We start from the raw sequence: 24,950 nt of genomic DNA, 5'->3' as shown, positions 1-24,950 counted from the left end.
CTCTCATTCTTTCTCTTTCTTTCTTGGTCTCACCCTCTTTTTTCTCCTGCTTACTCTTGTTCTCTTTTTCTCCCTCACTCTACCTCTTGCTCTATCTTTCTCTTTCTCTGTCTCTTCCATTTTCTCTTTCTCTCTCCCTCCTCCCTGCCTCCCTGTGATTGGGTGAGATTGATTTGAGAATACTGTGCTGGGAGTTGCACTTAATATATACATTTATGGTTTGAAATACAGTAAATAATTGATTTCTCTCTGTTTCTTTGCAGCTGATACAGATGTCGTTCGTCTCTCTAATGCTGCGGATCCTTGTGCTGGGGTTGTGCTGGTTACTATAAATGGCTTTGAAGGAACAATTTGTGACTGGTCTTGGGATATGAGCGATGCCGCAGTGGTCTGCAGACAGCTAGGGTGCGGAGTGCCAATCTCAGCCCCTGGAGGGTCTGTCTTTGGAACCATCCGAAACATCTTTCCTATAATATACAATGTGGGCTGCAGAGGAGATGAGTCCAGTGTGTTACAGTGTTCCTCTGGCACCAACCCACCACCATATTGTAACCAAAGAAGGGATGCGTCCGTACACTGCACAGGTAAGAATCTTGTCAGATCCCACAGAGTAATTCTGACAAATCAGACATTGAGTCAAAATGTGGGTGAAAAGCTATTGGAGTAAATTGTACACTTTTGGTTTGTGACAGTTGTGTTTCTTGGGTTTGTTCTACACAAACTCTTCATTCTCTCCCACTTCCCGAATTCTAACCTGGCGGAAAGTTATTCAGTTGGCAGTAAAGATCTGTCTCTCCTGGTTATTGTCCTTCCATTTTGTGCCCTCTTGAAACATCTTTTCCAATAGTGGGCATACACTATAGATTCAAAAAGTGAAGTTTATATTAAAAGGTTTGCATTTTTTACCCCAAACTCAGATTCTGCAAAAATTGGCCAGCTATATGGGGTTGACGGAGGATTTATATCAACTCTAAGGGATCTAGGTCTGAATGTTGAAATAATTCCACCTCCTTTTCCTCTTCCTCTCTTTGTATCCTGTCATATCTGTATGATATATAGTCCTTCATTAATGCTTGATCATCTTTTCGAAATGCTACCTCTCTTAAAGTAATTATTCTGGATTTTAACTTAGTTATTTCATATAACACTGAAATCTGAAGGGGCGTGGCTTGTGAGCCAATGGGAAAGGCTGCGTGAGCATTGAGCTCCGTGCCCATTAACCCGCATTCTCCTGTTTTGAGTGCCTCCTGGGTCCCCAGACTCGTCCAGGAAATGTGTGAAGCCGAGCTGAAGGAGGGGGCACTGAGACCTGCTGTACTGGGAGCGGAACGGACAGAGTTCCCTGCGATTCGGAGCGATGATGGTGGTGGCCGAGCGGGTCAAGATGGCGCAGGTGGTGGTCATTGTCTCTGACCGGGCCTAGTGTTGGACGACCCTTCCCGGTGGCGGAGCGCTGGCCCCTTGGTGCCTCGGGTGCCTGCAGTGACGGAGCCACGGAGGGCTGGAGCCCTGAGCAGAGAAGCTGAGGCGGCCTGTCCTGCGAAGCGGGAGCTGATTGTGGCGGCCTTCGCTGATAATTGACTCCGCAGTGAGCCGCGACCCGCCGAACGAACATCCGGCTGCATCGCCTGGCCCTGGCTGGGAGTCGAAGGAGGAGAGAACTGTGCGCAGGCGGAGGCCCCTCCGGGCTGGCTGCGAGCGGGGCCCCGTGCCACCGGAAGAAACACCCGGGCCCCCCGACGTGATGTTGGAGCCAGGGCACTGGAGGTGAGCTGCGGGGACCTGACTATTACGGGTGCCTCGTTTGTCGGGGGCCCCGGGGACGTGCCACCGCCACCCGGGGGGTGTACCCCGTGCCTTGATTAGTGACACCACCTATGGGCCCAGAAGATCGGTGGGGGACTCTCCACCAGCGGCCCCCTGCCCCCCCTCTCGCAGTGCCTGGGTGAGACTGCAGGATTGTGGAAGACAGCGGACATTGCCAGGCGGGCGATGCATTGGAGGTGCACTCTGGCGGGACGTCTCTGGGCTCCGGCGGGCCGGTGGCTGGTCTCTGCAGTGTGATTGGGAACAGTGCTGGGGGCACGACAGACCTGTTCTCCCACCCCTCCGGCCACCTATGCTGAATGTGGACATTGTAAAGGCGGTGGAAGCACGGCACCATCAACTGGAAGGGCCCCCCCCCTCCCTCTCAAGGGTTGTGTCCTGGGTATTGCGTGGCGTTGCTCCTGACCCCCGCCTCCGGCACGGGACCTGGGTGCTTAACAGCTGGACTAAAGACATTTGGAAGAGTGCGACGACGTGGAGGTACAGAGTGCGCCTGAACTTGTGGATGGGACTTTCCATCTCTTTTTCTCCCCTCCTTGCCCTCGTGCTTGGGGAACCGGGGTGCACAGGAGAGGCTTTACCTGCACCACTCGAATAGGGACCTCTCATTGGGGCGCGGGCGTGCTGCGAGGTCTGGAATGCCTACATAAGGAGGCTGCGAACCTGCACATACTCTTGCCTGGCCAGATTGATTGAACTGGGACCTCTCCTGAGTGATGCCGCCCTGGGGAGTGGACCACACTAGGGGGTCGATTAGGATCGCGGACGGACTTGCGTTCGTCCAAGACCCCAGAGCAGGAGGGAACCTCCGCATGGCATGCGGAGTTCCCTCCTGTGCAATTAGGATGTGACCGCCACCCTGGCAGTCACATCCTCTATTTTTAACATTGCAGCGGGTGCAGCTTCAAGCTGCACCCGCGGCAATGTTAAAAATGCACGCATTGCATTTGCATGCAGAAAGAGGCAGGCACCGCGCGGTGCCTGCCGCTTTCTGCATGCAAATGCAGGGGGTACCATAGGTATCGCCCATGTGCACCCCCCACCCCCCCTTCACCTAGGGGGCCCGCAACGGGCCCCCGCAGTGAAGTTCCGTATGCTTTTCCACGGCGGAAAACCCGCCGCAGAAAAGCATAATTTACTGGCCATCCTAATATGGTGGATGGTGTCTGGAAGACACCAACACCATATTAGAGCTTTTCCGCCGCAGTTGTAATCCGACCGCGGCGGAAAAGCTGCAGACGGAAACCAGGACCCACCAGCCATCCTAATCTGGCGGTGGGTCTTTGGTCAGTCCGCTGCGGTTTTTCCGCATCCTCGGGGCCGGCGGTGGCTTCCGCCGGCCCCGAGGATGTGGAAAAACCGCAATCATAATGACCCCCTAAGTTCATTGGGAGGAGTAAAGAGCGCATCGCTGCGGGCCTGGAGGGGGTGCAGGAGACACTGTGGAGTACAGTTGCCCAGAAGCAACCGCAGCAATTAAGGGTAAGCCTCGAGGTAAGAAGGAAGAAGACCCCCAGCCCTCAGGGGCGGAGTCTCCGCCCCAGGAGAATAGTGGCGAACCGGACTCCTCCAGGAATCCCAGAATACAGCTCCAATTGGATAGGATTTTGATGCCCATAAATGACACCCGGGCGGCTCTCCAGCAAGACATCGTGCAGGTCACAACGGGGCTGGGTTTGCTGCGCGCAGACCATTCGAAACTGGAGGACCGAGTAAAGCAAACCGAGATTACGATTCAAAAGATGGAACCTGCACAGACTGCGCTGTCCACCTCTATGACGGGGGTCCTGAACCGCCTTGAGGAACTCGAGCGGAGAGCTGAAGATGCGGAAGGCAGGAACAGGCGCAACAACATTTACGTAGTAGGTCTGCCAGAGAAAATTGAGGGATCGGATATGGTGAGCTATCTGGAACATTGGCTACAAACAGTTGTGGCCCCGGAGGGGCTATCAACTTTCTACACCTACACGAGTGCTGGCGAAACCGCCCATGCAGGGACGCCCCCATGGCCGGTGGTGCCGTGCTTACTGCACTTTCGGGATCGTGACCTACTCCTCCGGAAAGCCCGCAGTGACGGCCTGTAAAAAGTAGACAACAGCAGTGTTACCATATTACCGGACTATTCATTTGACACGCAACGTTGCCACATGTCCTTTCAAGCAATGAAGAAGGAATTGCGAGCGGAAGGAATTCAATATTCTTTATTCTTCCCAGCCAGATTGCGCATTAAAGTGGATGGAAAAGCACACTTTCATGATTCACCTGAATATGCTTGGGATTGGTGAAGTAATCAGGGTTCCCAAGGCCTACATGCTCCGAAGATAACCCACTTACACTCAAGAACTGTTGGCACGGAAACTGTAAAAGGCAAAGAACAAGTTTATTAAGACCCCATGAGGTGGTGGTACACTCAAACAGCACCCTTCGGTAATGCAAGAGGTATCACACCGAACACCGGTGTGACCCCGATTTATATACAGTTTTGGGGCAATAAAAGATAGGCGGCACAAGTTAGAACACATTTTAGAGACATATATGGTCATGTTTTGGAACACCGCCAGCTCATTGGAGGGGGCACAACTCCGCTGGTCAGTTTGGCGCACATTCCTAAAGGCTTACTGGTCAGTTGGGACTGCGCATGTGCAAGCTTGACCAGTACTAAAAATAGCCTGTTGCTGGGCAGACTGAAGTGGTCAGTGAAACGGACAATGGACTAAAGGGCACGCCGGCCACGAGGCCGCTTATGATCTAAGATGGCCGCTGCAGTATTCAAAATGGCGTTCTCGTATTCAGCCAAGTTAAAGAGGACAACGTGTAGTTTCAGCTAATCGCTAACGCGGCCATGCCAAATACGACAGACGACCCTTTTAGCGTTTAGCTGAATCTACCTCATAGTGAACATAATCAGGATGTTCGTCCTCGATGTCAATTAACATTATTTGAGTTACCTCTTTATGAAGCATCACTTTGTCATGGGCAAGAGCTCGTCGTGATGGTATGCAAACTGACAGGCACATAGAACATAAGGCTGGGCCAAATTGAATACATAGGCATATAAAAAACATTGCTCCCACGATTATACATAGAATTGTCAACAGTTTCCAGCCCCAGGTAGCAAGCATGGACCAGAACCATCCTGAAAGTGTCCAAGTTCCATTGTCCGGATGTATCTCAGCTGCGATCTTGTGGAGCTTAGATATCGCATCATAAACAGATGGAGAATTGTCTGGAATGTATACACAACAGCTGCTTCCGATAATTCTACATGCCCCCCCACGATCAGCCAAAACTACGTCCAACACCATCCTGTTTTGGAGCGTAACGATTCTAGAAATCTGTAGTTCCTCAGTGATGTTTCCCAAATTAAAGTCCACATACTGTTGCAAAGCAGTGTCGGTCTGGTCGATGTCATCCAGAACAACAGTTCGCTTAACCCTATTCAAGACGAAATCGTGGTATAAAGTGTAATCATTGTGATACATTGGTGGGGCAATGAATACAGGAGGTAACACAAACGATACGTAGCACGTGCCCAACCACCCCAATGGAAGCTGATGATAACCCTTCGTTCCACAAATAAAATACGCATTCCGTGATGCAACAAATGAGATGCCATTCGGGCTATCAAAGGTGAGAGTAGTATTACATTCGCTTTTCCCCACTGCAATCGAGCCCTTATTTCTGATACATAAATCGGCTTTTGTAGCAATGACATTAATGACATGTGCGCTGGATACATTAATATTCCTCTGGTTGCTGTACACACATGGGGCAGACACGTTATCGGGCCTATACTCTTCCCATTCAAATCGAGTACCCTCAGCCCATGGAAACCCATCCTTGTCATGGGAACATACTTTATTCAAACGGAAAAGCACCCCCCCTTTGGTTGGCCATCTCAAAGTAAAGAGGAGGGTGTACCAGGCGTTGCATGATCCATTATGTGAAAACGGGAGTGGAATAAGTGGGGTGCCCCCTCTCTTTTGGTGTCCTGGCAACATCCCACACACCCAGCAATTTGAGGTATTGGTCATGTTATGTGTGTGGTGAAGAATCTGAATGAAGCTGTTATTTAGATACGTTTGCCTATGTCGTTCTTCATGAAAGGGTAATGTAAAATGAAAATGTTCAGACGGAGCCGGGGTAGTCGGCAGCAAATGTTCACGTACAGGCACCACAAGTTCGACTACCCAGGCTATAACAGCTATCACCACAATAGTCAGGACAAAAAGAAAGGCACCCAATACTTTTTTATCTCGTGATGTCGTTGATGCCATAGTTCAGAAATGTTCGTGCAAAATCTCAAATAGCACAAATTGTTCACAAAGTCTCAGATACACGTGCGTGTATACCTAAAAAAAGGAAAAATGCGGTGCTGAACTCCGAGGTAGCCGTTGTTTTCTTCTCCGGGCCAAGACGGGTGTCGCTACACTGGCAGAACTGATCCCCCCCCCTTGGAATTCCCGGTTTCCGTTTCACAAACCTGGAGCGGTAACCAACCAGTCATAAAAAACAAAAATCTTCTTATCAAGGGCGCAAGTTGTAGCGCTCTCGTCCGGCAACAGCGTGGTCCGGGAAGGCTCCCTCTACTTCGGTCGACGTCACAGCTGGGCTCTTTTCTTTCTCCAAGATCTCTTTGTAGTCGGTCAGCACAGCAGGAGTCACCAGATCCGGAGAGACACGGCGGCAGTGTGTCGAATGCACCCACCGCTTTCTGTTGGCCACTCGTACAGCAGTTCGGGTTGCAAGGAGGACCTGTTCGGGGCCCTTCCACCTGGGCTCCAGACTGCTTGCTCTCTCAAACGACCGAATCATCACGTGGTCACCAGGGCGGAGATCATGGCCCTCTCCAGTAGAGTTGTCAGGAAGCGCTTCTCGAACCTGTTGATGAATAGAAAGCAAATCATTTGTTAATCGTGCCAAATAATCGTTCATCATAACACAAGGCACATCATGTATTAATCGCGGCTTTGGCACCCCCCAGATATTCATGGGGCGCCCAAACACCACCTAGTAGGGGTGTAAGGCCAGTTCGTGAATGGGGTACTGATCTAAGAGAGAGTAGTGCTAGCGGCAAAGCGTCTGGCCACTTCAACGATGTAGACGCCACAATTTTGGCCAGTTTAAGCTTCAACGTAGCATTGTACCGCTCGACCAGACCTGCTGACTGAGGGTGGAATACAGCGTGGAACTTGTGCTGAATCCCTAACCCCTTCAGTACATATTCCACAATCTTTCCAACAAAATGAGGCCCATTATCGCTTCACAGAAATTTACAAACTCCAAAGCGAGGAAAGAATTCCTTAAGCAACACCTTAGCTGTTGTCAAAGCCGTATTGTCTTTCGTGGGGAAGGCCTCAACCCATTTGCTAAAAGCACATACCACCACTAGGACGTACTTCAGGTTGTTGCAGCGCTCGAGTTGGATGTAATCCATTTGGAGTACCTCAAATGGTGCAGAAGGTGGAATGAACCCTCCTTTCGGAGTATGGGTCCCCTTTCCGGGATTGTGCTGTAAACAAACCAGGCAGGTCTGCACTACTCTCTCCGCAGTATTAGCAATCTCAGGATGTTCCCAAACTCGTTTTAAAAGCCGAGTGATTGCAAGAGCTCCGACATGCGCCAGTCCATGTGTCATCTGGACCATCGCCTGCAAGTAAGCCGCAGGCAATTTCCACTTCCCCATGTCTTTGCTTCTCCAACAACCCTCGTCATCTAGTACCCCATCTGCTGCCCATGCCGCAAGTTCAAATTCAGTAGCTGATTTTTGAATATCCAATATTTCTGCTCTAGCATCACTCCATCGCTCAGCCTGCGATTGTATCACGTACATGGGGGAGCTAGTTCGGGACATAGCCGTTTGTCTTGCTATGCTGTCTGCAAAGGCATTTCCTTGGCCCACTTTATCCGTGATCTTTTTGTGGGCACTGCACTTCACTATCGCTACTTTCTTTGGGCCAAGCAGCGCATTTAGGAGATCACGCACTAACTCTCCGTGCATAATGTGCTCTCCATGTGATGTCAAAAACCCACGTTCTCTCCAGAGTAGCCCGAAGTCATGTGCCACTCCGAAGGCGTACCGGCTGTCCGTGTATATGTTCACACATAGACCAGTACTCAATTCGCAGGCTCTTGTTAAGGCTATCATCTCTGCTGCCTGAGCCGACTTTTGTGGTATCCTAGCTGTTTCTACCACCGTCTTAAGTGTCGTGATCGCATAGGCTGCGGAAGTCGTACCATCTGGCAGCCTTAAACACGATCCATCAACCCACAGTTCCCCATCCACATCTGGAAGTGGGACATCCTGTAAGTCGACACAACCCTTTGTCTGTTCCTCGGTCAGGAAAACACAATCGTGATGTTTTTCTTCCTGACCCTCCTCGGCCGGATAGGGCAATAAAGTGGCAGGGTTCAAAGTAGCACATCTCTTCAGTGTAATATGTGGCGCCGAAAGTGTCAGCTCATATCCTGTTAGCCGTGCACTCGTGAGGTATTGGGTCTTTGTTTGGTTTAGCAGAGCATCCACTGCGTGAGGAACTAACACCAGCAGTTTGTGCGATAGCACTATTCCCTCACTCTGTCGTATGGCCACTGCCGTTGCTGCTACCGCTCGAAAACACCCAGGCAACCCTCGTGCTACAGGATCCAGAATGGCAGAGAAGTATGCACATGGTCTCTGCTTATCCCCGTGTAATTGCACTAACACTGACAACGCGCACCCATCATTCTCGTGCACGTACAATGTGAAAAGTTTTGTGTAGTCTGGTGTGCCTAACATGGGTGTGGAACAAAGGGCCTGCCTCAACTGTTCAAAAGCCATCTGACATTCATCTGTCCACTCAAGGGGCATTGGTGTAGCTTTGGACAGTAGCGCTAGCAAAGGTTTTATAATATGTGAAAACCCAATGATCCATTGTCTACAGAAAGACGTCAACCCTATGAAGGCACGTACATCTCTCTGCGTGCGGGGGACTGGTGTGTCTAAAATCGCTTGAATTCGATCAGATGTTAATGCACGCCCCTCCTTAGACAACAGATGACCGAGGTAGGTCACCTGAGGTCTACAGTATTGAAGCTTTTTCTTCGAAACCTTATGATTGTTCTGTGCCAAAAAGGAAAGCAACGCAAGTGTACTTTGTTCACATTGTGCATAAGAGTCAGCAGCAAGCAGACGGTCATCCACGTACTGGATGAGAGCAACGCCAGACTGCAATTTAAAAGAATCCAGCTGCCTTTTCAAAGCCTGACTGTAGATGCTAGGGCTTTCAGTATAACCTTGGGGAACACGACAAAATCTATACGATTTATTATTTAGCGTAAAGCCAAACAGGTATCTGCTATCAGAATGAACAGGGATAGAAAAGAACGCATTCTTTAAATCAATTACGCTAAACGTAGTGGCCGTGGGTGGAACCAATGTAAGCAAGGTCGTAATATCAGACACCACCGGGTATTGAGGAATGACAATTTTGTTGATCTCTCGCAAGTCAATAATAAAGCGATAGACTTTGTCGTCAGTATCTCTCTTAAGAATCGGAAGAATAGGACTGTTGCAAACATTATAAGGGACCTCATCCACTACCCCTGCAGAAATTAAATCCTGAGCAATATGTGTCAACGCAATTTCACCTTCTGTCGAGATCTTATACTGTGGCACTCGTGGTAGAGGAGCCCCCTCCTTAACAGTAATGTGTATTGGTGGAATACGCATCTCTCCCACATCCGTATCTGAGGTCGCCCATAACGTATGCGGTAGAGAGGCCAAAGCTGGAACATCTAAGATGGCGTAAAACCTATCGGGGTCAGGATAATTGTCATTCAGGATAACCCGCACTCCCTCAGGGGCGCAACGTATCGTTGCTCGAAAATATTTAAGCAAATCAATACCCAAGATATTATCTGGTGTATGGGGCGATAACAAGAATTGACCAAAACTGAAATATTTGTCAAGACATAGTGCAAGGGGCTTTGACAATGGGCTAGGGGAGGGTGTGCCGTCGAACCCTACACATGTAATCATTTCGCCAGACAGGGGAGCCCTCGGAACCAAGTTTTTCGACAAAGCGCTTCGTGTAGCTCCTGTGTCGACTAGAAATTGATCAGTAGAACCCAGAATACCCGCTGTTACATATGGACCCTGCTGATCTACCGGCACTTCAACTGATTCCTTACCCCATCCTACGCAGTCCTATGCATGCACATAATCCTGATGCTCCACATTTTCACCCTCCGAAATCTGATATTGATTCCGTCTATCAAACGTGTTTCGTTCATCCTGGCCACGGCCCCTCTCCTCAACCCTTCCACGATCACTACCGCCACCTCTCACTCCCGTATAACCTCCTCTCGACCTACCACCTCCTCGACCACGCTGACTACGCTGCTCACGAAGTACCGGACAATCTTCGGCCCAATGCCCAAACTCCTTACAATAAGCACACTGATCCTCCGCAATGTCCGTACGACCATACGACGTATTTCCTCCACCCCGTCTACCTCTATCATTCCCTCTACCCTGTGTTCCCCGAACCTGCGCCAACATCACCTTCGTTTTCAATTCCTTCGCCTTTTTCTCAATACTTTCCTTAGCCTCCAATTCCTGCCGCTCGTAATACTGAGCCATAGTTAACAAGGACGCAGGGGTCGCCGTGGCCCAGGAACTTTCACTCGACTTCAATCGTTTTGCAATCTCCGGTAGGAGATTAGCCACATACTTATCGACAAACAGATGCCGACCCGTATCGTCTGTTAAAGATTGACCACTGTAATCATGGAACGCCTCCTCAAAACGTGTAAAGAAATCTGAGACCGTTTCATCGGGTTTCTGCTTGCACGACGTTAGCATGGTCCAATCAATCTTTTTAGAGGGAACAAGCGTCTTTAATTTAATCAAGATAGCCGCCGGAAGATCTAAAATTAACTGACAAGGCTTACATGCCGGTTCCCTATCTAAATCGGCAGCATTTATTTCTTTCCATGTGCCCCCCAATATTGTTTCATCATTATTTTTACGAATTTGCCTCCACATATCAGGTGGTAAAATTAGCCCAAAGAACAAATCTATATCCACAATGTAATGTAATGTAAGGATTTATTTATACCGCGCAACTATCGCTCCAAGGAGCATCTTGGCGCCCAATTGTGTAGCTGATCAGATAGAAATCTTACACTAGGGATCTGGCAGTAATGTCCGGGAGGGTAAAGATCCAGGTTTTTAGTTGTTTCCTGAATTCAGTTTCTCTGTCCAGCGCTCTTATGTGGGGTGGGAGAATGTTCCATGCTTTTGCACCTAATACCGCGATGGACTTACCTCCACGGGTCTTACGCCTAAATGGTTGAACTGCCAGAAGATTGGCGTTGGTCGAGCGGAGAGTTCGGGTTGGATGATATCTGGTGAATTTTTTCTGCAGGTACAGTGGTCCACGTTTGTGAAATGCTCTGAAGGTGATGAGCAATATTTTAAATAGAATTCTCTTGATGATAGGCAGCCAATGTAAAGTTTTGAGGGCTTCTGTCGCTGATGATCTTCTGGGCCACTTTAATATGAGTTTGGCCGCCGAATTCTGCACCATTTGGAGCCTATGGGTGACCTCCTTATTGGTGCCTGCATATAGTCCATTGCAGTAATCGAGATGAGATGTAACCAATGCGACCACCACTGTTTTCCTGGCTTCCAAAGGAAGAAGATCGAAGAACTTTCTCAAACTCTTTATAACACCAAAACACGTACCTGCCACTTTCAGTGCCTGCTGTTTAAAGGACAGATTTCTGTCAAAGGTCACTCCCAGGTTGCGGGCCGTGATGGCAGTGTTGGGTGGAATTTCTGCTTTCTCAGGCCACCACAGTCTGGGTATGAAATCATTGTTTGGGCCCATCGGTATTATCTCTGTCTTCCCAGTGTTGCATTTCAAATGATTGGTTCTCATCCAGTCAAAGGTCGCCGTAAGGCAGCCTTTGAGTTTCTCTTCCCAGTCCTGGTTGTCTTTGTCCATGGTCAGGATCAGTTGCGTGTCGTCGGCATAGGCTATAGCTTCTATGCCAAACGAAGCAATCAAGCTAATTAGAGGTGCGGTGTAGACATTAAACAATGTCGGGCTAAGACTAGAGCCCTGAGGTACTCCTGTCGTGAGTCTTCTCTCCCTAGATTGAAATTCTCCTAGCGTCACTACTTGTCTCCTTCCACTCAGGAAGTTCTTGAGCCATTCAAGTACCACACCAGTGATGCCAAAGGATTTCAGGCGGTCTATCAGAATGATATGTGAGACCGTATCGAAGGCCGCCGATAGGTCTAATAAAATCAGTACGGCCTTCTTCCCTTGGTCTAGGGCTGAACGGATGGTATCTGCGGTATACAAGAAAGCAGACTCCGTTGAGTGTTGTGCTCTAAAACCTGCCTGGTTAGGATGCCATGCTTCACTCTCTTCTAAGAACCTGGTCAGTTGTTGATTGACCGTGGATTCTGTGATTTTGCATAGAGCAGGAAGTAAAGAAATGGGACGCAAATTAGATAAAGTGGTGGGGTCAGGGAGCTGTTTCTTTTGAAGGGGCTTCACTGCTGCTATTTTCCACTCTGAGGGGACATTGGCTGTAGCCAGGGAGCTATTTACAATGTTGTCATCACACAAGACGAAATAGCCCCTTCCACCCCTTCATAAAATGCCGCCGGATTTTTCCGAAGATCAGGTAGAGAATTTTTCAATGCCATAACATCTGCTCTATTCCAAGGCGTGTATACCCAGTTATATACAAAATACCCTTTCGCATCTTTTGACAATTTATCATCATCTGTACCTTCCCCTTTTGGTGGAACATACAAGGGCGCGGCTTCACGCATAGGCATAACATGCAATGCAGAACTCTTATCTGAACCACGGAGAGAACACTCCTTAATCTGCCCATTATTTCCCGATTCGGACTCCTTTTGCCTCCTTTTTCGCTCCTCCCGCAATCCGGTTGTCTCGTCTCGCAGCTGGATCAGTTGCTGGAATAGGTCGTCAACATCTGCAAGATCAAATACACCTTTAACCAAATTCTCACGATACACTGACAACGATTTAGGTTCTAACGTGTCTGAAAGTTCCCGATACGCGGCAACAACTTCATCCGCCAAAGTAGACAGAAAATACATTAATTCAAAATCCGACCACTCCCTCTTCTCCGCAATCAACTGATCCTGAGAAACACAATTCTTATTCACTTTACGAGCCCAACTACGTAAATGAGCGGACCTCGCAGTAGTAAACCTGAGATCGGATACACCCTTCTGGTCCGACTTATCCTGTCCATCGTCCTCTGAATCCGCAGCTGGAGCCGTCGGCGAAACATACGGAGGCGGTGACCGAGCCCAACTACGTAAATGAGCGGACCTCGCAGTAGTAAACCTGAGAGCGGATACACCCTTCTGATCCGACTTATCCTGTCCATCGTCCTCTGAATCCGCAGCTGGAGCCGTCGGCGAAACATACGGAGGCGGTGACCGATCTAACAAAGAAAAATCATCAATTTCATTATTAAGGACAGGATAGAGTGGTCGGCGGATAGGAAATTGACCAGTCGTCTGTAATTTACGTTCTCGTTCCTCCCTTTCTTTCTGCTCCTGAGCCTCCTTTCCCTCAAGCTGTAAAGCCTTATCCCGAGCAGCCTTGCGCTGCTCTTTGTCCGCCAAGGCAACCTCACGCTTCATTCGCTCGCGCACCGCTTTCTCCCACATTCGCACACAGTCAAACATGTTTTGTCTAGACCTGCGTTGGAACAAACATTGCTCTACAAACTGTACTTTACGTAAATCGAACGACCCATGTAGAGGCCATTGCAATTCAGGATCGGCCTTTGTGTACTTATGCCATAATTTACTGTACATAATAGGGGGAAGGCCATGTTTGATGTACATCTCACGATTTGGTGTTCCCTCTGGGGGAGCCGGCTGTGCTTCCGCTAACCTAATTGTGGTACCCTCTCCAAAACAGCACATCCCTCGGAGTGTGCTGAAAACAGGCATGTTCAAAAAGTATCACGAAAGCGTGACACCGTACAAAATGGCACTTACAGTACTTCACACAACTGTGCCGCTCAGAGGAAAAAAACAAAGTTAGAGAAACATCTCTACATGCCTGCCTATGTGAAGTGCACTACACATATAAGTTCAAAGATCACAAAATCACAATGTTAGCTAACTCAAATCAAAACGTAGATCGTAGGACTTCGGCAAGCGTCCGAGGACTACCTTACCGATCACAAATCATAGAACTTCAGTAAGCGTCCAAAGACTATCTTACCGAACACAAATCTTACCCAAATTCTCAAATGTCCAGATTCCAACTGCCAAGGTCTTGTAAGCCAAATCAGCCAAACGGCACTTTCTCAGCAACGCAGACACTCGAAAACTCAGTCGGAGACCGGCGCCACCTGGAAGGTCAGATCGGAAGGAAAGGAAGAAACACCGTGGCAGCCAAGACTCGGGTCACTCGTGGCAGCGCGCGTCCATGGCGAGTTTCCAAGCCTTCGTCACGACCTCTACTTCGGGCATCCGAGTCGCCGATGAGTCCCTTCGTGGTCGCCAATTTGAAGTAAATCAGGGTTCCCAAGGCCTACATGCTCCGAAGATAACCCACTTACACTCAAGAACTGTTGGCACGGAAACTGTAAAAGGCAAAGAACAAGTTTATTAAGACCCCATGGGGTGGTGGTACACTCAAACAGCACCCTTCGGTAATGCAAGAGGTATCACACCGAACACCGGTGTGACCCCGATTTATATACAGTTTTGGGGCAATAAAAGATAGGCGGCACAAGTTAGAACACATTTTAGAGACATATATGGTCATGTTTTGGAACACCGCCAGCTCATTGGAGGGGGCACAACTCCGCTGGTCAGTTTGGCGCACATTCCTAAAGGCTTACTGGTCAGTTGGGACTGCGCATGTGCAAGCTTGACCAGTACTAAAAATAGCCTGTTGCTGGGCAGACTGAAGTGGTCAGTGAAACGGACAATGGACTAAAGGGCTCGCCGGTCACGAGGCCGCTTATGATCTAAGATGGCCGCTGCAGTATTCAAAATGGCGTTCTCGTATTCAGCCATGTTAAAGAGGACAACGTGTAGTTTCAGCTAATCGCTAACGCGGCCATGCCAAATACGACATTGGCTGGAAGTGTATAAAGCGGGAAAAGATGGCCGAGAAGCAGGGACGCAGGAGCTGGCGGCGGACTCTCAACCTCGGAGATCGCAGAGATTGCGGCGTCGAAGGAGGGGCATACGGAAGCCTTCACTCTCACAGACGGCTATGGAGCGCAAAGGGGCCCTGGAAGCGGTATCGGCAATATCTGTGGAGTTACTGAAAATCACGCCGAAAGCCTCAGAAATTGGCAGTGATAAAGTTCGTTCAGAAGCAGAGACTTATGTGTCAGATTATCAACGTCTACCAGTGGTCACTCCTGGGACGGCGGATGGGTTGCTGGATGGGTAACCTTTGTTATATCGGCTGGGCTGGACCTCTGGCTTGGGCTGGGGGCTGTGTTACTGGGCCTGGGTGGGGAGCGGTGGGGGTGTACTATTTATGATGGGGACCGGCGACAGGATGTTATTCTTGGTAGCGCTTCCTAACCTTTGAGAATTGCTGTGACTGGGGTGCTGATGGGGCGGGGATCGGGGGTGCGAGCGCATAGCCTAACTCTAGACTGCGGATGATTGATGTGGGGACTCTGGAGGGACCTGGGAGGCGGGGTGCGGAAGGGGTATTGGGGCGAGCACTGAATATATCTTAAGCTCTTCTGCAAGTCGCTTGTTAGGCTCTATCCCACCCCCACCAGGTGGAATTTTCATTGTGCCTTAGGTTGCGTAGGGCTTACCTTTGTGGCATTTTGGATGGGATTCACTATGTTAGTGCCTGTTCTTGTGGGGGTGGGTCCTGTGTTGGGTGGGAAGAGGGAGTTGGGGGTTGGGGTTTGAGTTTCTAAGGGGACTTATCTGCCATTAGAGTATTTTACGGACTATTGTTATTGAGTGTTGAGTGTACATCTGAAGTGTTACTCACCCAGCGGCCAGGGAGGAAGGGCTGCCAAGGGTGTCTGGTTCACCTGTGTTACTGATTCGCAACCTGATGTTAAGTGCATAACCTGGAATGTTCGAGGATTACACTCCATGCAGCGTAGACATAGGATACACTTGTATTTTGTACGCACAGGTGTGCAGATAGCATTATTACAGGAGACACCCACGGCCCGATTAATAAGTTGGCGAGTACAAGAACTCAATGGCAGGATAATTGGGGGCTTCTAGATGTTTGGAGAATACAGCACCCGCACGATAGAGATTACTCATAATATTCCTTGTTACATGGCCTACACATCAGACTAGACGCCATCTTGTGTAGTTCTACCCTGGCACCCCTAGTGGCTAGCAGCGAATATTTAGCACGGACCATATCGGATCCTAATCCGTTACTGGTGAGTTTCTGTTGGAGGGCGGAGTGCCCTACGATTCCTAATTGGAGCAGGCTGCGACCCGAGATACTGGAGGACCAGGTTTTTTGGACGGAGTTGAGAGTTGGGGTGGAACACTACTTTGCGGAGAATGCAGGCATGGCTGCAACGACTGCCCTTGAATGGGACGCTTTCAAGGTAGTGGTCTGAGGGTTATGCATCACCAAATGGGTGGGAGTTAGAAATCTGCTGCTGCGGGAGGTGGACGACAATCAACGGACACTGCAGGAGGCTGAAAGGTCCCATTCGGAAGGCTCAGGGTCACGTGAGAGGGTCCTGGCCCAGAAGGAAACTGTGGCTGCGGGGGTTGAGCGTCTACGATGCTTTGATCACAAGGCCTACTTGGCTTGTGCCCATGCATAACAGGACACTGTGGGTACGCTCCTGGCCTGGCTGGCGGAACGTGCCCCAAGATGCATGCTCATTATGGCGCTATCCTCAGAGACATGGAATTTTGAATTTGAGCAACATCGTATAACTGACCGCTTCCGGTCCTTCTATGCGGAGCTCTACACGAGTCAGTTACAGACTAGTGAAGACGATATGCAAGCATTTTCAGAGGACTTCACCCTACCCACTCTTGAGGAGGATGAGGCGGAGGCGCAATTCCAGGACATTACACTAGCTGAGGTTCGCTGCGCCATCAAGCAGTTGGCGCGTAATAAAACGCCGGGTAGCGACGGATTACCTATTGAGTTTTATTTAACTTATTTTGACCTCTTGGCCCCCAGATTGTTATTGATGTTCCAGGAGGCTGGGAGAACAGGGATGTTACCGGATTTGACCAGGGAGGCCATCATAATTACACTCCTCAAACCGGATATGGTACCAACTGATGCTGCCTACAGACCTCTGTTCATGCTCACAACTGACTATAAAATATTGAGCCGCGTGTTGGCTACCAGGCTCCTCCTGTTCATGAATCGGCTGAAACACGTAGATCAGGCTGGATTCATTCCTACGCGCAACACTCCCGGTAGCATGCACCTCTTGCTGGGACTCTTAGATGGAGATAGTGAACGGGTGAGACAGGTATTGGTCCTATCAGTGGATATTGCTAAGCCATTTGATAGCCTGGAATGGCCCTCTCTTTTTTCAGTTATGGCACAATTTGTACTTGGTGCTGGATATGTCCGTTGGACTGAAATATTATATTCATCGGCGACGTGTTGGTAGGGCTGTCTCTTCCTCCTACCCAGTAGGAAGGGGCACCAGGCAGGGCTACCCCTTGTCCCTGTTGCTCTTTGCCCTAGCGATTGAACCACTGGCGGCATGCGCCCAGAGGGGAGAAGCGTAGAACGGCTTACTACTCTGAGGTCAATCACATTACATCTCGCTTTACACGGATGATCTTCTCATGTTCTTAGCAGACGCAGAAGATGCATTGGCTGGGGCGAGCAACCTGCTGACCCGGTTTGGGAGCCTCTCAGGACTACGAGTTAACTGGACTAAAACTTGCGTTTTCCTAATATCAGGCACATGCGCTCCGCCACAGTTGCCGCCTGAATTGAAGTGGGAGCCGAGATGCCTTCCTTATCTGGGCACACGAATATACCATGATCACCAAGATCTTCTGGAGGAAAATATCGAGAGGGCAATGAGGGGCCTGAGGAGTAGCATGAAATTTTGGAAGACACTGCCGCTGTCAGGCCGAGTTGCGTTCTTAAAGATGGTGGCACTGCCTCGACTGCTATACCTCTTCTGGACCCTGCCTATAAGGGTACCGGCTGCATTTTTCCAACGATTGCGATCTGCAATGGGCAGTTTCAATTGGGGCGCAGGTCGTTGTAGGGTAGCCCTAGCTACACTGATGAGACCGAGAATTGAAGGCGGTCTAGCGCTCCCGACCTCGAGTTGTACTATCTGGCTGCGCAATTCCAGGTTCTGACGCAGGCGGTGGCACTGGAGTTCCGCAGGCCGGAGAGGAGAGTCGTCCCGGAAATACAGAGACATTTTCTCTCCTTTATAATTCTATAGCAACTGCTGAGGATTGTGGATCTATCGTTAACCGAGTGCACCCTGAGGTACTGTTGGAAGCGTTTTCATACTAGAATTGGGGTACAACGCCCGTACACTCCCGAACTACCACTAGGTATGTGCACGGCCTTCCCTCATGGGGGTGACTGGTCTGGGGTAGTGGAGTGGGAAGAACTGGGACTGCAGATGGTAGGTGACTTGTATGAGGATGGTGCTCTTCTACCATATGAAATGTTGCAGGAAACCTTTTGTCTTCCACTTGGCCACTATTTGCTGCATGCAGCGTTGTTAACATCAATACAAAAGCACTGGGGCGCTGGCCTCTCGGACCCGCCTCTGAGTGAGGCTTGTCAATATGTTGCGATGGCGGCAGGCACATATAAGGCTGTTACCTGCCTTTACAAAAGGATGCCTGGAGAAGATGCTAACCCGCTGCAAAAACTGAGAGAGCACTGGATGGCGGACCTCGGCAAGGATATCCCTGATGCAACCTGGTTACAGATACTCAAAAGAGCATGGACGGGCACTAGAAACACTAGATTCCAACTCATCCAATAATTTATACTGCATAGGGCATACCTCACACCAGCTAAAATTAATTAATACTTTCGGGTGGACACAGCGCACTGCCCCCTTTGTCAATTGCAGGGAGCGAATCTATGCCACATGTTGTGGGACTGCCCTCGTGTGGGAACGTATTGGGAGGAGGTAACCTCATCCCTTTGGAGTTCTGGACTTTTTGGTTCCGTCCAGAGGTGTCAGGGTACAACACCCAAAGACCCCGGAGTTCCAACCTGCCTTGGTGCACAAATGAACAGAAACACGGGCTTCTCGATGGTGGCGTCAAAGACCAAAGGTTTATTACTGCAGGGACACAGAAGTCACAGATACTACACACGGGCAGTAATCAGGAGCCTGTTCGATTTGTACAAAGCGGGTTGCTCCTTATATACGAAATTTTAAGCTGGGGGCGAATTCTTTACATGTAATACATTCCCAAAACCTTTGTGTCTAAAACAATAAATATTTGGCGTTACACAGGAACCGTCGATAATATCTGAGGCCAAACATTGCGAAGAGAGGGGTTCCCACTAGTTTGTCACAATTCCCTGTCAATATTGCATTCAGGACCCGGACCGCCTCATCGTAAAGTTCGTTACCTCCCCCTAATAAAGATTCAGAAAGAAAGAAACAGAGCCAGGTGTGGAACATAGAAAAGTGGGATAAGGGATGTTTGTGGGTTGTAAATGGGCAAGGCTACCGGCTTCGGCCGCCTAATCATGATCAGGTACAATGGACACGAAGACCAGTTTGGCAGGGCTGGCCTCGGGCAGAGGAGGCAGCCTTTGTCGAGTCATGCAGCTACAGCGTGATCTGGTTTAAGGTGCACGTGTTATGAAAGAGGTGAATCTCCGGCTAAGGTTACGTGTCCTTAATCGAAATGAAGTGATCAGAGGCTATTGCATATGTGAGGGCAAGAATCACAAAATGGCGGCCATGATCTAAGATGGATGCCATGGGTAGATCAGAAATGTGTTTATAAAAGGAGTGCTCTTGTTCGTAGCGTAGCGAAAACATCAGGATATACTAAATGGATCATTTGCGGTTCACTGATACCAATATTATATATTTCCGACAAACTTGAAAACACGGGTTCAAGTCGTCACGGAACCGTCACGGAACCTCAGACCCTCCTTTTGCCCTTACATAGGCAATTACTCAGTCTATGTCAGAATCTAGTTCTATGCTCATCAGGTCAGTGACATGCTGTTGTATCATCATCCTTTCTCGTGTCTTTTCTCCAAACGCAGGTGGTTTTCTGAGACAAGTTGCAGCACCAAGACTACACAGAGCAGGACCACACTGGATAATCAGACAACATGAGAATAGGAATACTAAGATGACACCAATGACCATCAGAACCTTCCATCCCCACGCTGATATCAGAGTCCAAAACCACTCCATGAAGGACCAGTTTCCCTTGTCTACATGTATGGAATCTGAAATCTTGTGCAACTTAGAGATCGCCTCATAGACTGTTGGAGCATTATTAGGAATAAAGACACAGCAGCTCGACTGGATCATTCTACATACCCCACCTCGATCTGCAAGTATAACGTCTAGAACCATACGGTTCTGCAACGTCATGAGCCTATCCGCCTGAAGCTCAGCTGTCAGATTGCTAAGGGCACCAGCAGTTTCGGTAATAGTAGATTCAACTACCCGTGTTAGCTGACGTATGTTTCTACTATTGGCCATAGGTCCCCAGAACGGAAGGAAGCCTTTGAAGAAGTCTCCAGCTTCCTGACCAGCGGTATCTTCCTTGCTGAAGACACCTCTCGCTATTCTGGTTCTGTGGTAATCAGATGAAGCAGTGTATGTCGGAGGCAACAATCGAGCAATGTAACATGATCCTGAAAAGTCGGCAGGCAACCATGTATATGCTCTGTCTCGACAAATGAAGTAGGTACCCCTAGCAGTAAGAAAGGCAGGGGAAGAGTTAGCCGGAAACACATAAGTCTCTACGCACTCACTCCTCCCTAGCTGAGCTCTCGGATTTCTCCCATTACCTTGCAAACAGACCTGACCTCGGTGAGGTACGACCCAGATTGGAGTTGAGCTTTTACGCTTGCTTTCTCCTAAACTAAGGCGATACTCTGAAGTATTCCAACTTAAATATACTCGCAATTCGTCTCTAGGGTAAGATGGAGTATTATTGACGTCCTTGACCATGTCAATAATTCCCTGGACTAAGGCTTTGTTGGCAGAGTTATATTTAGTGGAACGCGGTGGACGTGGAGGATAGGTTTCAAGGGCATAAGCAAAGATGGTTTGGAAGGCCTGAAAGGATCCATTATAGCTGTAAGGCAAAACCAGATAGGGAATACCTTTATCCATAGTGTGGGGTATCAAGCCACACACCCAGCAGTCTGTAGTGTTAACTACCAGTTGGTGTTGATGCAAGAGCTGTACAAAAGTGTTGTTAATGAACTCTGAGCGTCTGGCTTGCTCATGTTCCGGAAATGAGTGAAAAGAGTGTATAGAAGAAACAGTAGAAATAGCAGGATCAAGGGGAGGTACTGTAGTAACTGGCACAAAAATCAAATTTACACTAAAGACGATTCCACCCACCAATGTTGCTAAAATAATCAAAAATGTAATGGCACATTGCATCAAAAAGCATTTGCTATGAAGAATTCTATTAAGTCTGTTTCTGCGAACATAAATCACATTTTCTCGTTGCAGCGCAGGAAGCTCCATCTTCTACAATCCGCTCGCGACCACTGATGATGTGTACGTAGATGAAAATGCCTCTATCAGCCCTGGGAGTTCCCAGAACCAACAGAAAGATCGACCTTGTGTCAGACCCCTGCAAATTCAAACTAGGCACACAGCCACGACCCTACGGCTACCCAGACGGCAAGGCAATTTTAAAAACAATAAACAATAGTAAACTTCCTGGCTGAAGGCAAAAGTTCAATATATCAAAATCACAATATGCAGTTGCCTGCTTTATTTGTCCATTTTACGGCTTCTTAGGTTGTATCTCTGCTTCGCTGGTACTGTCTGATCGGAAAATAGCGTATCACTAGCAGCTGTTGCAGAGTTTAAGTTCGCAGATAACAAAGTTTCTTCTGATGCTGGAGACAAATGTTCAATGTTCAAAGGAGTCTTTTCTGGAGGAGAGTCAGGTTTTGAAGTGTCAGTAATCAATTCGGCATCGCTGAAAGAGATGAACTTCGGTGTGATTTCAGATTCGGAGGCACCAATTCCCTTTTTCACCCAGTCGTCGTAAGGGAGCGGCAAAGGAACACGCTTTACATGAGAGGCGTGTATCCAGTGCTTGCGGCCAGCTACACGAACTGCTGTCCTTGTTGCCAGTAAGATCTGAAAAGGCCCCACAAATCTTGGCTGAAGGTTCTTCGTCCTCGCGAAGTTCTTGATTACAATGAAGTCACCCGGTTTCAGCTGGTGCCCTGGACTCTCCGGAGGTTTTGGCAAAGCATCGAAAACCTGTTGATGAATAAGACTCAATTTAGCAGTCAAGTCGTAAAGGTAGTCTATCAACATAGGATATTCAATGGAGCAAAATTGTTTAGGTCTTGGCACACCCCAGATATTTGCTGGGCGGCCAAAGACTATCTCGTACGGACTAAGCCCTATTCTAGAATGTACTGTTGCTCTCGTTGATAACAAGGCCAAGGGAAGTGCGTCTGGCCAGGCTAAACCTGTGGATGCTTGTATTTTGGCTATTTTCAACTTGAGGGTGCCATTGTAACCCTCAACTAAACCAGCAGACTGGGGATGGTTTGCACTGTGAAATTTCTGTTTCAATCCTAGGCCGGCACACACACTCTGCATAACTTTCCCTATAAACTCACTTCCGTTATCTGACCATACAATCCGTGGCATTCCATATCTAGGGAAAAATTCCTTGAGAAGAATTTTGGCAGTAGATAGGGCAGTGTTGTCCTTTAGTGGGTATGCTTCTATCCACCTGGAAAAAGCACAAACTACCACCAGGACATATTTCAAATTGTTGCAGCGTTCCATGTGAATGAAGTCTAACTGAATTACTTCAAAGGGGCAGGAAGGAGGAGCGAAATGACCAGCTGGAGTTGGAGTTCCCTTGCCAGGATTATGCATCAAGCACACCATACAATTTTTCACCACTCTCTCTGCACACTTACTGATTCCCTCATTCTTCCAGACCGGAGCTAACATCTTGCATATCCCTTTAGAACTTATATGCGCTACTCCATGCGCCATCGTCACTACTGCAAGCACATACGCATCGGGCAACATCCAACGCTGCTGTTCTGTCAAATCAATCCAACATCCATTCGAGTCCAACTTGCCCGTACTTTCTCTCCATACACGTTTCTCTTCCTCAGTCGCTTCTTTCTGAATCTCTTTCACACTTTCCATAGTATCCTCACACATTCCAGACTCAGCAATCCATCTTGCAGACGTAGCAACATACATTCTGCTCATCGTGTCTCTAGCTGTCTGTTTAGCGATTTCGTCAGCAAAAGCATTCCCACGACCAACATCATCCGTGATTGCTTTATGAGCACTGCACTTCACAATCGCAACTTCAGTCGGCAAGGTTAGAGATTCCAACAAGTCGTTAACTAGCTGACCATGCTGGATCTTAGTCCCATGGGACGTAATGAAACCTCTTTCTCTCCACAACCGGCCAAAACTATGGGCCACGCCAAATGCGTACTGACTATCTGTAAACACATTCACTCTCTTTCCCTCAGCTAAAACACACGCTCTCGTTAGAGCTATTAATTCTGCAGCTTGGGCAGAATTCTGACTTACTCTTGCAGTCTCCACAATCGTCTTCAAAGTCGTTACTGCGTAAGCAGCAGTCACATCACCATTTTCCAATTTAAAACATGACCCGTCCACATACAGCGTACCATCCGGATCTGATAGGGGAGTATCTTTCAAATCGATGCGTCCTTTTGTCTCTTCCTCCGTTCTGAAATAGCAATCATGTGGCTCGGAATCACTCGACTCTTGATCAGTCGGCAATAATGTTGCTGGATTCAATACATTGCATCTTTTGATCTGAATATGACTCGCTAGTAATGTCAGCTCGTAACCAGATAATCTCGCACTAGTAAGGTGTTGAGTCTTCGTTCGGTTCATGAGTGTATCCACTGCATGAGGAACCATGACCACTAGCATGTTATTCATCACCAAACCAGCAGATTGTCGAATGGAAGCTGCAGCTGCCGCTGTAGCTCTCAAACAACTAGGTAACGCTCTAGCTACCGGATCTAATGTTGATGAAAAATACGCACAAGGGCGTTGTTTATCACCGAACTTCTGTGTCAGAACACTCAACACGCAACCTTCTCTTTCGTGAACGTAGAGCGTGAATGGCTTACTGTAATCAGGTGTACCCAATACAGGAGCTGAACACAATGCTTTTCGTAATTCAGTAAAACTCTCTTGACATTCATCAGACCATGGCACCGGACTCGGAACATTTTTCCCAGTCAAAGCTACCAATGGTTTTGCTAAAAGAGAAAAATTTGGAATCCACTGCCTACAGTAAGAGGTAATACCTAGGAAGGCACGTACTTCTCTCTGTGTGCGTGGAACACTCATCTGCGTAATGGCTTTTATTCTTTCTGGGGTCAACTTCCTTCCCTCCTTTGACAAGAGATGACCTAGGTAGGTCACTTCTTGGCAGCAGTATTGCATTTTGGAAGGAGACACCTTGTGATTCAAATTAGACAAATGATGCAATAGGGAGACTGTGGCTGCTTTGCAAGTTTCCTTGTCATCTGCAGCCACTAGAAGATCGTCTACGTACTGTACTAGGGCAGAACCTGGAGGAAGGACAAAAGAATCTAACTGGCTTTTTAATGCTTGACTATAAATGGATGGACTTTCACAATAGCCTTGTGGAGCGCGTTTAAATCTGAAACTACGACCTCCTAGACAGAAGCCGAAAATATCCCTACTTTCTTCGGCTATCGGAATGCTGAAAAAGGCATTCTTTAAGTCAATAACTGAGAACCATGTAGCTGTGGCAGGAATCAATGTTAACAAGGCAGTAATGTCTGGCACTACAGGAAACTGCGGGACTACAATCTTATTAACTTCTCTAAGGTCTATGACAAACCTATAAACTGGAGGTTTTGTAG

General features: G+C 48.5%; 1 protein-coding gene across 1 annotated transcript in view; it reads left to right on the top strand.

Moving 5' to 3' along the window:
* Positions 1-24,950, top strand: part of LOC147678931 (CD5 antigen-like) — a 377,621-nt gene that overhangs the window by 87,417 nt on the left and 265,254 nt on the right. The window contains exon 3 of the mRNA XM_086942439.1: positions 264-584. Within this exon, the coding sequence (XP_086798565.1) occupies positions 264-584 (321 nt within the window). The remainder of the gene's footprint in view (positions 1-263; positions 585-24,950) is intronic.

This window comes from Lissotriton vulgaris, chromosome 11 (assembly GCF_964263255.1).
Source record: "Lissotriton vulgaris chromosome 11, aLisVul1.2, whole genome shotgun sequence".
Classification (NCBI taxonomy): Eukaryota; Metazoa; Chordata; class Amphibia; order Caudata; family Salamandridae; genus Lissotriton; species Lissotriton vulgaris.
This window is presented reverse-complemented; position numbering and strand designations above follow the sequence as displayed.